Source organism: Lissotriton helveticus, chromosome 10 (genome assembly GCF_964261635.1).
Source record: "Lissotriton helveticus chromosome 10, aLisHel1.1, whole genome shotgun sequence".
Classification (NCBI taxonomy): domain Eukaryota; kingdom Metazoa; phylum Chordata; class Amphibia; order Caudata; family Salamandridae; genus Lissotriton; species Lissotriton helveticus.
The window spans coordinates 182,415,109-182,432,327 of record NC_136071.1 but is presented as its reverse complement, the minus strand read 5'-3'; the positions used below and the strand labels follow the sequence as shown (position 1 = coordinate 182,432,327).

Below are 17,219 nucleotides of genomic sequence, written 5' to 3'. Positions count from 1 at the left end.
GATGTCTAGAGGATCACGAATGGAGTCTTCACCAGGTGGTGGTGCAAGGTATTTTCTCAGCAGTGGGGAGAGCCTTGGTTAGATCTGTTCACCATCGCAGGGAACGCACAATGTCAGCAGTTCTGTGCTCTGTAGCTTCCAAGGTGGATCGCTCTTAGACACGTTTCGTCTTGAGTGAAGCTCATGCCTCCTGTACGCATTTCCGCCCATGCCACTCCTGCCCTCAGTACTCCAGGAGATCAGAAATGACCTTGCCCAAGTCATCCTTGTGGCTCCAGACTGGGCTCAGAGTTTGGTATCTTGAGCAGTCTAGCATGGCCATTGGTCCTCCGATCAGGTTGCCCCTTTGGGAGGATCTTTTGTCACAGCAGCAGGGGAGGGTTCTCCACCTGAACCCTTCAATGTTCTTACGTGGAGATTGAGCAGTGACAGCTGACAGCCTTTTGCCTTATGCTTGAAGTCTGCAAAGTTATTCTGGCAGCCAGGTGCCCCACCACCGCAGCATGTTTGTGGCATGGTATGCAGAGAAGCAGATTGACCCACTTTTCTTTTTCCCAGGTTCATCTTTTATTTTTCCCTTGCCCAGCACAGATCTGCTCTGGGCACCTTAAAGGGTCATCTTTCTGCTATTCAAGTCTTTCGGCAGTTGCCCAACTAGACAACCCTCTTCATACCCCCATTGTACATAGGTTCTTGAAAGGTTTGCAACATAGGTTTCCACCTTCCACCTTCATCCCATAACTTTATGCCTAAGTGGGACTTTGATCCTGATGTGTGCTTTCTTTCAGCCCTTGCACAAATCTCCTTTCAGGCTCCTTATCACCACAATGGCCTTCCTGATGGCAGTAACATCTTCCCAGAGGACGTTCAGGGCTTTTTACCCAAGCCTCCATACCTGAACATATACCCAGACAAGCTGGTTCTGTGAACTAGAGCTTAGTTTCTGCCAAAGTAGTCACTGCTCACTTCTCATGTAGGCTAGTCCATCAGGAAGAGGAACTACTTTACTGCGATGACTCAAAAAGAGTGTTGTTGTTCTACCTTGACCGCACCAAAGTGTTCTGGGTGGATGACCAACTCTTTGTGGGGTATGCAAGAGTGAAGAAGGGAAAGGCTGTGCGTAACCGGACCATCTCGCATTGTATCGTGCTCCGCATTAAAATCGGCTAAGCAATGGTCAAGAAGCAACTCACAGAGGGTTTGCATGCTCATTCCACCAGAGCCAAGGCTGCAATCACTGCATTAGCACTGGGAGCCCCTGTCCAGTACATCTGCTAGGTAGCAACATGGGCTTTCTTGCATACGTTCACAAAACTCTAATGCCTGGACAGTCAGGTCCATTGAGATGGACACTTTGCCCGTTCAGTCCTGCAGGACTTTAGTATGAAATTGTTTCGCACACCCACCTCCAAGGAGGTATTGCTTGGGTATCTATTCTAAGGTAAGGAATCTGTGGCTAGATGTCTCTTTCAGATGGACTAGATACTTACCTTCTGTAACGTCTTATCTGGTAGAGACTAGCTGCAGATTCCTTACTGACCCAACCATCCTCCCTGGTCTGTGAACGGTTTTGTAGGCAAGGGCTTTCCCTGTTCAGGGCTCTGGTTTTCCACACCAGAGGTCCGTGTTCTTCGTGGCTATGCGCTCCTGGCAAGGAAAGTCCTAAAAAGTATCAGACTTCAGAGCACAGGGTTGGCGCCCATAAAGGGACTGCATGCAACTTCAGGCATAGATGATGCCGATGATACCACGCTGAGCCGATCAACGGCACCTACCGGCATGTAGGGGTAATGTTCATGATAATTTTACGGATCCAGTCTGACGCCTGGGGAGAATTCTAAAGCAAGGAATCTGCAGCTAGATAGATCTACCAGATAAGGAGGTACCGAAGGTAAGTAACTTGTACATTAAACACCAACCGTTCACTTTAAAAAAATTAAATGCATGCCGTTCTTGGACATAAATGGTTCCTGAAAGCTAATGCTTCCCGAGAAGGGTAGAAAGTTACAGGACTTGATGTTTGTGATGCTCCTCCCTTGTCTCATATTGAATTTCTCTGTAATAGTAGATCTTTTAACAGATAGATTCTTAACCTCTTCCATGCTAGTGACGGAACCGCTCCGTCACCAGCCTCGGTCGCGCTGTGCTGGTGACGGAGCGGTTCCGTCACGGCCTGCTCGGCGCGTTCTATTGAGCGGGCGGGGTCGTGACAGTACCGCTCCGTCACAAGCACAGCGCGCCCGAGGCTCGTGACGGAGCGGTTCCGTCACGAGCATGCGAGCACCGCGCCGCCCCCCTCCCCCCTAGCGCTGCGGCAGAATTGCCGTCACAGCGAAGGTGCTAAAACATTAATTTTCGAATTAAGGATACAGTACATGATCTTGCACTGGTTGTGCACAAAAACACACACACACACACACACACACACACACACACACACACACACCACCCTTATTGATAGACGGACCAAAGCATAGTCAGGAACATAAAGCTGAACACTACATTTGATTACGATGCTGTTTCCAGAGTCCTAAATAATATTACTGTAGAGTAATATTTTCTCCCTACTTTTGAAAGCGGACAAGAAAATAAAATTCTGAGGATCATAATTCAGTTTTCTTTAATATAAGGAGCATTTCTAAACTGAAATAGATTCAGAAATGTTTTAATTTCAATAATGGGAAGGTAACCCACGCTTCATTTACAGCAGGCAAGTCCTGTAAATCAAATGGTTTCTTTCACCTTAATATCCATCTACATTTCAGGCAGCAGAAGCGCGCCATCTAGTGGTAGTAGGCGACTGCGGATGTTCATAATCTGGACAGAATCCTTCGGCAGTTTCAGCTTCAGTAGAGCTTTGTGTGTCTATTACTCCCGATATTTTCAGTTGCTCATCTTTCAGATTAGAGGCTGCAGCCTGCAGTCAAAGTGCATTCAAAACAGACATAGAACTGTGATCCCTAGTACTATAGGAGAGGGGTCAGTGAGTGTGGGGGTTGGGACTGACAACTGGAATTAAAAACTCTAGTTCCTGGATCTTGAATTTACAGGTAACTGCTTATAAAATGTAATGCACACACCTTAAATGAAAAAAAAACATTTTATGCTTCGCAGGTATCCTTACTATAAATGTAGAATATTTGAAGGGACCCTGTGACACTTTCTTATTCAAATATCTGGAGTCAATCTGTAGGTGAAGGTCGACACTTCCATAATCTGGTTGGTTATACATCTTAATCAGCAATGGTTGTTCATGACTTCAGTGAGGATGCCTACAATGCTGAACTAGGGTTACAAATAAGTCACTTTCCTTCTGCATCCCAAGTTCCTCGGTGATAGTCAAACGGAGATTGGAGTTCCAAGCATATCCCTATACCACCACAGATTTCAATACAATAGTATAAGCTATACAGATATTCTCATAAGAGCTATGAGCATAAAGAATATTTCTAAGAAAAAAAGACTCTTTACTGTCGCCTCACCTAAAAAAGTGTCAGTTCTTGGACCTTTATCCAAATAATAATTATGTTTGGAAAAAGTATGGGTTGATATCCAAGTGGCTCATTTACAGATGATCTGTTGAAGGAACATTTAATAACCAGGCAGTAGAGGCTGCTTTGCTACGTGTAGAATGAGCTCTAGAATCGCCATGAAGAGCCGTGTTTGCTAATTGATAATGAGTAATACATGAAACTATCCATCTGACTGAAGTTTGTTTTGAAGAAGCTATACCAATTTTAAGTGATTCATAATTAATAAACTGGTTGTTTTATGGCTACACTTAGAAGCGTCCCATAATTTTATTTGGATAGAACTAACACTTAAGGAATGACGTTTCTTTCAGTTGCACAGGAACTATTTCTAAAAAAAAAAAAAAAAAAATGGGAAGAGAAATTGTCTGGTTTATATGAAAATCGGAGAGAATTTGGAGTAAAAAATATGAATTCATTGTTCTTACCCCCCTGTTTTGTTATAAAAACCGGTGTATGGTTCCATAGAGGAAAGAGGTTGAAGCTCACTAATTCTCCTTGTTGCTGTCATTGCTACCACAAAAGCTACCTTCAAGGAGCAGAGCTGCATTGAGTCCTTATGCATGGGCTCGAAAGAGGGAGCCATTCATTTGGATACAAACTAGATTCAGCTTCCATGGAGGAGGAGGAAATCTAATAGGTGGAAACCTTTTTTTAATCCTTCCAGGAAATATTTTATTGATTGGCCTGGTGAAGAAGAACTTCACCTTTTTTATATGCTGCAGTAGCAGTCAGATGAACTTAAATGGTGGCGAACAGTGGTTGCGAGTGAGACAAATAAACCAAATAAGGCGAAATTACATTCTCCTGCCAGTTTATAGGATTGTTGCAGTTACTGAAGCACCATATGACAAACACTTTCCATTTAAAAGCATTAGATGTTCACGTAGGACGTTTAGCTTCTTTGAGAATGTTTAAACACTCTGGTAGAAGGATCACATGTCTATACTGAATGGCCTCAGAAGCCATGCTCCCAAATTCAAAGACTGTACGTTGGAGGTGACAAGGGGGCAGATGACTTGCTAGATTGCGCGGAAATGCTACCTAGTAGGTTTATTGCACCTGCAGCAGATATACAAGAAATCATTAATTGTAAGGTGATGACAAATGGGAGCTCAAATGCTGGCAGAAAGGCCTCTGTTGTCCTGGAGAGTGGATCTGTATTCTCCAGAATGTGTATAATGAGGGGGTAATAGAAATTGGGTGTTGTGGGGGGAGGGTATGGATAGAAGTGTTGGGGATGGCTTGCCTGGGCATAATGGGACACAGAATCTGTGTTAGATACTGTAGAGGTGTGAACACAAACAGGAATGGTTAGTCATCAATGGTCTGAAAAGGTTATGGATATATGGATTGTTAGTTGATCTTGAAACTAATTAATAAAACGAATATTAAAAATAAGATTATTTGTAAACTGGGGTGATGAATTTTGCCTTCGTTCTTGACAGAAGGTTCTGTTTGTACGGCACTTCTTGTAGGGTGTTATGGAGAGGTAAAGCTATCCAGTTAGGGGCATTCTGGTGATAAAATCTTTTAGACATTTAAACATTTAAGCTTGAGTAGAACTGTTGGAATTAATGGGAACACATACAGAAATCATTGTAATCTATTGTCAAAAGGGCATTGCACAATGTCATGTTTCCCACATTCTCAACGCAAAGTTTTTTGTGACAAATAGGTCTATATTGGGAAAACCCCAGTCTTGTAAATGGTAGAATAAGACTGACTGAGAAAAGCATCTGTCAAAATTGTGTGGCTTGGAAGATCTTGGTAAAAAGGAATTCCTTCTAATAGATTGCTTATTTTGCACCTCAAAGTCAGCGATTCTAAGACTTGAGTTGTGAGTTCATTTGTCTTCCCAACAGTCTTCGCACTGGGACCACTGATCTTCTAGACAATGCTGTAAAGGCCTCGTATGAAGAAGTGCATTGGGAACTAGAAATAAGTATGAAGTCAAGCTTTCTAGTAGGGATGAGAGCTGTCGAGCCGTTGGATGCTGTCATTTTGTTTTTAAAATAGTGCACACTCTCCCTTTCAAGAAGCCAGAGTAGCCTGTGGATAGTCGAGAAGCTGTACGAGGGAGGATATCGACTTCTCGTAGTCTATATGTAAACTCAGATGTGCTACTAAATTGGCTGTGGTATTGAAGGCTGATTGCACGTGTTGAGAAGATGGTCCCTTTATCAGCCATTGTGGAGAAGTGTGGCTCAATGGGTGGAGAAGTGTGGCTCAATGGTTAGAGCGGCAGACCCTGATGCAGAGGTCTAGCCCAGGACCAGGGTTCAATTCCCCGCCTCGGCGGGTCTTGGGCTCAAAATTCCACGGACCTGATAATTCTCGCCTCGGTGCCTATTCCAATCATGGAGTCCCACTCTGCAACTCTGGGCAATAGCTTGCTTAATCTCCACAACGGCCCCCACAACGCTAAGGATGCCTGGCCTCCACCTTGGGGTTGCCCAGGAGTGGACACCTCACAGGGAAAGCCAGGATGGGTTCCACAGCGGTATTCGTACACGCGCCTTGAGACCCTTACGGTTGAGTAGTGCGCTATACAAATATCAATTTACATTACATTCAGATAGTGATAAACATAGATCTTACTTCTGAGGTAAGCTGCCAACACAGCCACACATTTGATAAATGTTCTAGGGGGTGACTTTAGCCGGAAGGGACAGGCTCTGTATTGATAAGGAGTCTTGTCTATTAAAATTCATAGAAACGTTTGAGTTAATGTTACGTGTATGTGAAAATAAGCATCTTGAAGATCCACATAGCAAATCCAGTCTCCCTTCATTAGCTGTGGATACATTTGGCGTGGGATAACATTCAGAACCTTTGCTTTTTGATCCACTTGTTCGCATGTCAGAGATCAAGGATCACTGATTTGATCTTTGGAACTTTTCTTGGGAACCAAAAATGATCTTGAGTAGATTCGTTTTTCTCTCGGAGATGGGGGAACTAGTGCCATTGATTATTTTTGGAGTCGAGATTTCAGGGGCAGCAGCCCCACGTGGGCGGAGGAGCGTCGCCCCACTGCTTTCTTGCAGTGTGAGAAGCAGAAACATAATAGGTATGATTACCAATTTATTTTTTTGCTTCTCGCACTGCGAGAAAGCAGTAGAAGGAATTGGTTAGGGGCGGGTGGGTCGGGGAGGAGTGACTAGCCTAATGTTGTGGGCGCTGACTGTTTGGTCGGACCCAGGGCAGACCAAACCAGTCATGCACACTTTCCAGTTTTCTACATGTAGGCTGCATGCAGTCTGCATGGATAAAACGGCCTCCCAATAGACGCCTGTGCAGTTAGCGTCCCAGCCAATCACAACACTGCCATTGAGGCGATGTGATTGGCTATGGGGAGGAGAGGGAGGCTGCCTGCTTCTGCTTCCTGCGAGCAGAAAGAGGGGACGCGGGACCGGAGGCGAAGGAAAGTTTAAAACATTTTTTTATTGAATTAAACCCCGCTCCCCGCACGGCCCGCGAGTCATGCCAGCCGTGACAGATTTTACCTTCTCTTAATTGTAGCAACTGGGGTTTTGTTGCTGCGGTTGGTGGTATTGATGGAGCATATTTGAACTGGATGGCGGAGCAGTTCTGGATTATTTGTTAAACCCATTTGTCGGTGTCTATCAATCTCCACTATGCCAGATGGCTTGATACACTCCTGCCCCCGGAATGGTAACAGAGCAGAGGATGTAGGCTTCTCACCATCTTGGATATGACTTGGAGGTGTCCTACCATTGTGTTTTTTGCTGTTGTTGGCCTCTACTGTCTCTACAATGGAACTAGGACTGCTGCTGCTGTTACTAATGTCCCCGAGACGGAGGGTAGAAAGACCATTGAGGGGATAGAACCCTCTGCATGGCTTGGTATCTAGTATCTCTGCTTTTATACTGAGAACGGTAAAATGCATTCTTTGCTTCTAACCCAACGGCTTAAGGGGTTCTGACTCATTCATCCATCCATTTTTTCCTAACTAAGGCCTAAATTATACTGGTCTAAGAAGGGAAGATTCATAATCTTTAACAGATTATTGGCTTCAGAAAGGTTAGTCTAAGCAAGGAGGATCCCCTCAAAGCAATGCCATTGTAAAACTGGGGAGCTGCACGATCCGCATAATCAATCACTGAACTGATGTGATATAGTTTGACTTTGACTTTCTTCTATTTCCAGAAAGTTTTGTTACTTGTGATTTGGGATGTCATGAGAAAATTAAGATGGAGATTCTCTTAATGCTCTATTTAATCTTCCCAAAAGAGCTGATGCACTTGAGGCTCTAAAGGCTACCACAGCAGAGCCACAGACTTTCCCCCCCACTTTATCAAGTCACTTGCTCTCCTTTCCTGGAGTGATTGAAGTCCCAGGAGGCGATGAAGCTATGACAGAATACAGTTCAGGATCTTGGTGAAAATGAATTGGATCTTGTTCAGAGAGAGTTTATATTTTTTTAAGAAGCCTCGCTGCTGACCTATTATTGTCACTGGATGAATTTCTTATCTTCATGTTCTAAAAAACATTTTACCAAAGGCAAAGTGGGTTTTGGGGAAGCCCTTAGTTAGTGTCTACATTATCACTGAAACAACTGGCTGAGAACCCTGAAGCAGAGTATTCAATTTATTTACTCCTCTGGTCAAGAAATATTGAAAAGTTAGAATGTCATCTAACAGTGATGACCTAATGGAAATGCAGCCAAAGAAGTTGAATTACATGTAGAGGAAGAGTGAAGAAAGAACTGGTTGGTGGAGTTTAAGGAGATCAAATTATTTTACATCCCTTTGGTAAAATGGTTGGAGGTGATCTAGTTGGAATTGCTGAAATGGCTGTGGTTCTTACTACAATCAATGGAGTTTGTGGTTAAGCTGGCGCAGATGGGCAAGAAGGTGAACTAGAACTAAGTGGAAGATCTAAAAGTTTGTATAATGGGTCCTCTCCTAGTATAATCAGCCTTGGTAATAAACCTGAATCTGCCTGACAGGAGAGGAGTTTGAGGAAATAGAGAAAACTGAAGCAACAGAGTGCCTAGACACTGATTTTCTTGACATCCAGTGTCACCGGCGATCTAAACTCAAAAGCACTGAGGTTAAGCTACTCGACATCGACCTGCAAGTTCTCTTTGTGGTCTTACTCTCTAATATAGATTCTACAAAATGCATTAAAATCTGGCCTGTCTAGCGGTTCATGGAGGTAATACAGTGGGTATTGTGGTTTCAAGCTTAATCTACATATTTAAAGACAAACACATTCTGGGCTCCTCACAAATAGATGTAAATATCCTACATTTAGGACTATAAGTGAGGATCATACCATGCAGATATTAAAATTAAACTAATTGTCAAGAAAAGCATGGTTTGGGTTGGACATCTCAGTTGGTTAATGCAATCTATTTAGATACCTGTGGATGTAACCAATGAATCACAAATTTAAATCCTGGTTGATGTAAACATGTACATTTATTGTGCTAGGCGGTCCCAGCCTTTAAATAACTACACAGGTTTGAATGTCTTTCAAGTACTACGCACACCAGAGAGAACACTACTTTCTTCTTTGGTTGCTGATCTCATATATTCGGTCTCAGTACTGGAGACACCCTCGTCCTCTTTCAGTCGGAGGCAAATCAGAAATGTTTTAAATAGAAGAGTTATTTTGTTTTTTTAAATAAACATTATGAAAAATTTATATTAACAAGAAAGGGGGAGGCAGAAAGTTTAAATCAAACGGCACAATTCAACCGGAGATTATGAGGGGAAAAAAAATGTTTTAGGGTTTTAATGGAGAACTAGTTACACTTGAGAAGATAATGGCACGAAGGCCACATGGATCACATTAAAACGGTAAAACAGTCAAAAACAAAGAAAAGAAGGTGTGTAGTATCAAAATATGAATGATACCGGAACAAGGAGAAAACATTGTCTGTGATTTGCAAATTAGAAAAGGGGTTCCCGATTGATTGGCAGAGATGGCAGGAAGAAAGACCCAAAACAATTCAATAGGACTTCAGGCACACAAATAAATGCAAAGCAACTTTGAACAGTTTTAAGGAAAACAAGTTGCTTACCTTTGGTAACACCTTATCATAATACTTTATTTGGCTATTTGCCCATATAAGTGCATAAAATGCATGAATACATATTAAAAATCCAAAAATGCATCATTGAATGCATTCATTAGGGCAAATAGATATCTAAATTTGAGATACCATAATTAAAATAAAATTGAAAAAACATTATGAATCTAGCTCCCGATAATAAAACTAGGATACAGTGTTTTAACATATAAAATGCTCATATTTCTTACCCCTATTCGAGCTAGGACATAGGGTATAACTATATATAAAAACATTAGCACAAATGTAAAACATCATAGTTCTGATATATATACATATATATATACATACACACACACACACATATATATATATATATATAACTATATATAACAACAAGGGGGTGATTCTAATAGGAAAGCTATCCTTGCTAATCATTCAGCGCCTTACTTTTGATGATCCAACTCCAAAAGAGGTACTTAGATACTGCACAGACAACGGTCTGATACAAATCTGTGAAGAGAAGATGCCTTTGAATATCCCGAGGCGGCAGACTGAATCTGAAGATTTTAGAGGAGTAGCCCTGCGCGTTGGTAGGTGGCATTGTGCAGTTCTGCGTCGGAAGGGACCGGTGCGGTACCTAAAAAGGTTCCAGCTTGGACCAACGCCCTGAAAAGGGTGCCTCTTGCACCTGAATAGAGTTCGCATAGCGGGGACTATGGCAGGGTCAATAAGGAATCTGAAGCTAGATAGAGTCTCTACCGGATAAGACGTTAGTGATCGAGACTTCTAGCCACAGATTACTCACCTTTGAATAGATATCCAAGCAAAGAGATGGGTCTGCGAAACCGAATAAACCAAAATGTCCTGCAGGACCAAACAGGCTAGGTGCCTGTCAAGACAGACCCGACTGCCCAGCCAGTAATCTTTTGTGAATGTGTGCAGTGATGCCCATGGCACTAACTGGCAGATGCCCAGGAGATGAATACCGTGCACGAGCGCTGTGGAAGCAACATTGGCTCTGGTAGAGAGAGCCCGTAAGCCCTCAGGTGGCTGTTTCTTTGCTAATGCGTAGCAGATCTTAATGCACAGTGCAATCCATTGCGAGATGGACGCTTCTGTACAGCCTTCCCTTTTGGCTCAGACACAAGAAGAGCAGATCATCCACATGGGACTCTTATGTGCGGTCAAGATACTACGACAACGCTCTTTTGGCTCCAGATGTTGGAGTCTCTCATCTTTGGAGGCCTGAGGCGGAGCAAAGAAGGTAGGCAGGGTAATGCTTTGGCCTACATGGAAGGGAGTGACAAACTTCGGAAGGAAGGAGGCACGTGTCTGGATAACCAGCTTGTCTGGGAAAAAGTTGGTTTAAGGATGGTGCACAGAGACTGCCTGCAATTCGCTGACACTCCGGCAGATGTTCCGGCTAACAAGAAGGCAGGTTTTATGGTTATCAACCTTTTCACCTTTGTGACTGCCACTTAATCATTACTGGAACCTGGGGGCACACACTGAACCATTATTGGAATCCTGGGACCCAACCTCCCCCCCCCCCCCCCCACTGAGCCAATACTTGATGCCAGGGACCCTGGCATATAAGCATTTTGGTTGATTTGTACCGCAAAACAATACACACAAAATACAGAAAGAAAACATCGAACAAATACACAAATCATAAAATATTTAATTTAACTCACAAAAAAAGTTATCATTTTAAAGGGAAAGTTGGAACTTTTCTAAATTCAATTGAGGCTACTCATCGTCCATACTGTATTCTGCTTGATGCAATTTCACTGCACCCATGAATCAATCTGAGGATTACTTAATTGTTAGCCTCAGTTCCAAATTCCTTTACAGAACATTTTAAAATGTTCAGTTTCACATTTTGCTTCTTTATTTACATACACTTCATCATTCTGTTAATATTTATTTTGCAAGTATTCGCTGACTCCCTGGATAGGCTTCGCGAACCCCCAGGGGTCCACGTACAACAGGTTAAGAACCACTTGTCAAGAACCTATAAGAGCAATTGTGTAGAGGCTTGAATGGTGCACACATAAGAAAGGGGTGGACCAGATTGAGGTCCAACTGAGGCATGATGAATGGCATAGAGGGAAACCTTTGCCGCAGGCCTGTAAAGAACATAGCCACAACAGGTGACTTAGAGAGAAAGTTGGTCCATCAACCACAAATGCCAAGATGGCAAAGAGGTAACCTTTAACTGTGCCCAGAGCAGAGCCCTGCCAAGCCAGAGAAAGCAAATAAGAAAACCTTGAATAAAGGTGCAGAAAGAGTGTCAACGTTGTGGAAACACACCATGACAGAAACTTATCAGAATGGCAAGTGTATACCAACTTGGTGGAGAGACCACTGGCTACCAGAACAAAACTACAGACTTTGGGAGGAAGGTCAAATGCTGTCAATCTCCACACATGCAGGTTTGGTTGCTGCGACAAAAAATCCTCCCGAACAGGTAGCCTGACTGAAGGACCGATGGACATGCTCAACAGCTCGGGATACTAGTGCCCAATCCGGAGCCACGAGAATAGCCTAAGCTCGATCATTCCTTGTCTTCATGAGAACTCTGGGCAAGTGTGCTTTCCGCAGAAAGGAGTACTGGAGGTCGGAGCTCCACTCAAGACGAAAAGAATCTCAGAGGAAGTCACCTTGATAACTTCAGCACACAGAACTGCTGACAATGCATGTTCACAGCGGTGGCGAGCAGATCTAACCAAGGCGCTCCCCACTGCTGAAATAGACCTTACATCACCTGTGGATGAAGATGCCATTCATGATCAGCTAGGCATCTTCAGCTGGGGTTTGTACACTCAGGCGTTCAGAGATCCTGCCAGTTGCTGCACCACCAGAGTAATGCCCTGACGTTCCAGCCATGTTCAGTTGCGCAGAGCCTCATGACAGAGTTCACAATCCCACCCCCGCTCTGTTTGTTGCAGTACCACAGGGCAGTGGTGGTGTCCATGAGCACCTGCACCAACCTTCCCTTGATAGAAAGGCTTTTAATGCCAAGCGAATCGCCCTAAGCACCAACAGGTTTATGTGGCACACCGACACTGCTAGAGACCAGAGTCCTCTGAACTCCAGCTCTCCCAAATGACCTTCCCCCACTCCAAAAGTGATGCACCCGTCACCGCTGTTAGATCTCCAATCGCAGTTTGTTAGCCACCACGGCAGGTCTTCTGCAGTTCCCTCTGAGATCTGGACCAAGTTGGAGAGATTCGCCTGATGCTGCTCACACTGGGCCTTCAGATCCCACAGCAAAGCCCGCATATGCGGGCACACATGTGTCACCAGCAGGATGCAGGAGGCCATGAGGCCTAACAGCCACATAGTCAGTCTCACCAAATTTCAGAATACAGGGCTGAAACATCGGTATCATAGCCTGAACATCCTTGACTAGTCGCTCGTGAGGATAGGCCTGAAGCTGCACTGTGTCCAGAACAGTTCAGTTGAAAGGGGACATCTGAGAGGGAGTCAGGTGCACGTTGGCACGTTGATAGTGAACCCTAGTGAGTGCAAGAGGTTCGCCGTAGTCTGAAGAGGGGCGACAACTGCCTTGGGGCAAGCAAGCCTTAATCAGCGACCTCTGCAGATGAGCCGCAACCAACACCATCACCATAGGGAACACCCGAGTGGTGCTGGTAAGGCCAAAAGGTAGCACAGCAAACAAAGTACTCTTGCCCCACCGTGGACTGCAGATAGAGTCAGTGGGCTGGTAGGGCGGAAATATGGAAATATACATCCTACAAGTCCAACGCTACCATCCAATCTCTAGGTTTAGGGCAGACAAAACTTGGGCGAGCATGTCAAACTTTTCCTTTTTCAAGAAGTTGAAAAGGCACAGATCAAAGAAAGGACGAAGTCCTGTGTCCTTTTTTGGCACCAGAAAGTAGTGGTAATAACAACCACTACTTACTTCTGATGCAGGCATCCTCTCTATGGATCCCTTGGCCTAGAGAGCATGCACTTCTTGACGGAGCATGGCAAGATGGTCCTCCGACAGATCGAAGGTGGGTGGCATGGGTGGAGGGGGTGTCAAGAAGGGAGTAGCCCCTCTGGACTATTTGGAGTACCCAACCGTCAGATGTTACTACTGGCTGTGGTGACCGAGTATGGGCGCAGTTGGAGACCACGTCCGTGGCTTCAGAAGTTGGATAGGGGTGGACGAGGGGCCATAGACAAGCCCAAGGACCTGGCCGCAGCCCTGCTGTCTTTGAAGCATTCCAGAGCCGAATCTGCCTTATCTCTAAAAAGGCGAGAGCCAGCAAAGGGTATGAGGGAAGCCTGGCCATACCCTGAAAAAAACAGATGTTCCCAGCCAGGCGTGGCGCTGTAAGGCCGCCAACGTTGAAATCGTTCTACCCAGCGAGTGGGCAGTGTCAAGTCCACATCTGATGGTGAAATTTTTCGCATCACTCCCATCGGGAGGATATGCAGCACTTGCGCAACCAAATCCCATAGTGTATGGAATAACGGCCAACTGGGCATGCAGTGTTCACTGATCACAGTGCCAGACTGGTGGAAAGGAACATCCTCTTACCAAAGGTGTACAGACTTTTGGTTTCTCTATCAGATGGAGTAGTAGGGAATGCACCAGGGTGGATGAATGCGGGGGCTTGGACCACCAACCTCTTGGGAAAGGGGTGCTAGGTAAGGAACCTAGGATCCCCAGGAGTGGGGCGATGGCGGGCAATCGTCCTATTCACAGGGGCACCTGTGAAGGGCTTGGACCAGGCCCCAAGTAGGACATCCGTAAGGGCTTCTCTGAATGGGAGTAAGGATTTTAAAGGGTGGAGTCTCGGCTGAAGCACCTTGACTGCCACACAGGGTAGCTTAAAGTCCACAGCTGCCCTCTCTCTCCTGTAGGGCAGCTGAGGTCACGGGCTCCCTCCTCCATAGCCACAGTAGGAGGGGAAACTAGGACACTGTCAGGTGAAGTGGCCAACCCACTGGTCTCACCCAGTTCCTCATACCAATTGTCCTCAACTGCGTCATCTCCAAGAGGTTCCACAGATCCCTCATAAGCATCTCCCTCACCAGGCTGATCCATCAAATAAGACACTGTCTCTGCTCTAAAGAATGTCCTTAGTCGGCACTGGACACTGTGTGGAGGACGCCCATCCGGTTGTGTGCCGGAGTCAGGATTAAAGACAGGGATAGCTTGCGCTGGAGCCATTGGCACTTGAGCGGACGCAGAGGAAGGTCTCAGTCTTGCCGCCAGCTCCGCATCCAGTGAGGGATCCTTAGGGCCCGACTGGGCAAAGGGCAAACCCTGCTGACGTCCTTCCAGTAGAGGACCCTCCCCATGTCCGTAGGGTCCAAAGGCACTCCAGAGGGGCCAGGTCACCCAAAGATGCGGTGCATGGTCTCCGAATTCCTTCAGCTGTATGGGGGTCACTGAGAAAATCAGGGAAGCACGGAGCTCATCAGACTTGTGGGCCTGAAGTGCAGACGCTCCTTGTCTCATTGGATGACTTTGACGGGTGAGAGATAGCAAAGTGTTTGGACTTCTTGTGCGACTTACCTGACTTTCTCGATGACTGAGCGAGACTTAGAACGTCGAGAGGGACCTCCCACGCGAACGGTCCCGGGACGGGGCAGCTCTATCTGGATCAGTGCTATCTGGCCCAGAAAGGAAAAAACTGATGTAAGAGCATCGAAGTGGCAAATACATAGGTACCGCATACGTCACTTCCGGTGCAGACCCTGCTGATGTAGAGACAAACAACACCCCTTACATGCATGCATGCAGGTGTACTGCTCAAAATTTTTCCAGATCAAGTCAGACGCCTGGAAATATTCAAAGGTGAGAAATCGGTGGCTAGAAGTCTAATAGATACTCAAATAACAAATGGTCAAAGGTAATCACCATACCTTAAAGTCCCAGATGGTCATTGCCCCATCAATTCCGGTTGTACAGAACTTCTGACAATCCCTTTTATCGCCTTCAAAGATGGACACTTGGCTGAAATATGAAATAAAAATGATTTAGATGTGTTATGTTGAAAGCAGGTAAAGGTTGAAAATGAAGAGGCATTGAGAAAGGCACCATACATCAGGTAAGGACCTAATAATATGTTTTTTTTTATAAACCCTTTCCTCCCACCTAACCTGATCTCCTCAGGACACTTGGCTGCTGTGCTTAATGGCCCTCACTGACAAGTGATAGAGACCTTAAAACAGCCTACAGTCCTGAAAGAGAAACCAGAACAGTATGTCCAATTATACAGGGTTTATGTACATTCCCCATATTCCCATCCCCAAAGTAGTAAAACGGGTAGGGAGTGCACTAGAGGAGCAGGCACTGGAAAGGCTCAAAGGATCTTTCTCTGCCTATCCCTTTAGATGATCTGGCAGTATAGAGTTTATTTGTTTAATCATTGCAGCAACCTCAGGCTGCAGGTAGCCAGTCATTGAAGGATTTTTTGGGGACTTGATTTGCGATGTTCTCATTCAAATCCCTACCACTTAGTTTAGCCTGTACAGTTTCCACAATTTTTGGAGCTGGATTAAGAGCTCATTTTAGAGGGGTGATGCCGAGCGAAAAAGGCAGGAAGAGTAATCCAGACTGCCCACCTGAAAGGGAAACACCTCCCCTCTGTCAGAAAGGAGGCGTGAGATCGCAACACCAATTTGTTCTGGAAGATGGTACACTGAGGTTATAGACATGGCACGCAGAAGTAACTTCAATGAGGAATATAATTTAGATGGTCAGCAATCTCAGAGAGCAACTCAGAACAGGTTTGAAGGGCATGGACATCAAGTAAATGAGGACAAAATTAAGGTCCCATTGAGGCATGATAAAAGGTGCAGGGAGAAATATATACGTGAGCTCCTTTAAGAAATGCATTACAACTGGTGACTAAAATAATGAGGAATGGTCACACAAACCTTAGAAAGGCTGAAAAGATTGGTATACAACCTTTAACAGTGCCCACTGCAGATTCTTGTTGAGCATGTGATAAAACAAACATCACAATATCAGACAGTTAAACCTGAAGAGGGTCAACTTGAGGGTCCCCACAGTTGGACAAGAACTTTACGCAACTATTCCTAAAAAGTACTTGGTTAATTTCAACTTTTAGTTGGAATAAAATACATTGACACTTGACAAACTCGCTAAGATATGAGAGGTCTATTTACTGCATTCTTAATCAACTCATTGGCAAATTTCACACCCCACATTGGAGGATTTTGCATTAGTTGAGATTTTGCTTCATTACGGACACCTACGTGATGCTGTTTTGATGCAATGTCTCCAGGTTCGTGTTGCGGTCCTCAGTTGTGGCCCTCTTGTCCATATTTCTGAAACGCTCCATTGCAGAAATGTTTCGCTGAATGCTCTGTTTTGGAATGTCTAGCTTGGAAATGAAGGTCAGTGAGCCATGATCATCACAGCTGAACAGCATAGGGCAGCAGTCATGGCCCTGCAAACGAGACAGTGTTAAATCAATGAGTGGTACTACCAGTACTTTGATAACCCAACTTAACAATCTATTTGCTTTATTTTGAAAAAGAAAATACCAATGTACACAAGAACGAGGATTCAGCACTTGTTTAGGAAATGCACCTCTCAACTCGGGGAGAAGGTAGCAGTGTTTTGCAAAACAATCTAAGGAAAATCACCCCAA

The 17,219-nt window shown here is 44.8% G+C and overlaps 1 protein-coding gene across 1 annotated transcript in view; it reads right to left on the bottom strand.

The window, feature by feature from the left end:
• Positions 1-17,219, bottom strand: part of ARPC1A (actin related protein 2/3 complex subunit 1A) — a 156,162-nt gene that overhangs the window by 15,622 nt on the left and 123,321 nt on the right. The window contains exons 8-9 of the mRNA XM_078665051.1: positions 16,822-17,015; positions 15,463-15,553 (exon numbers count right to left, since the gene is read on the bottom strand). Coding sequence (XP_078521177.1) covers positions 15,463-15,553; positions 16,822-17,015 — 285 coding nt within the window. The remainder of the gene's footprint in view (positions 1-15,462; positions 15,554-16,821; positions 17,016-17,219) is intronic.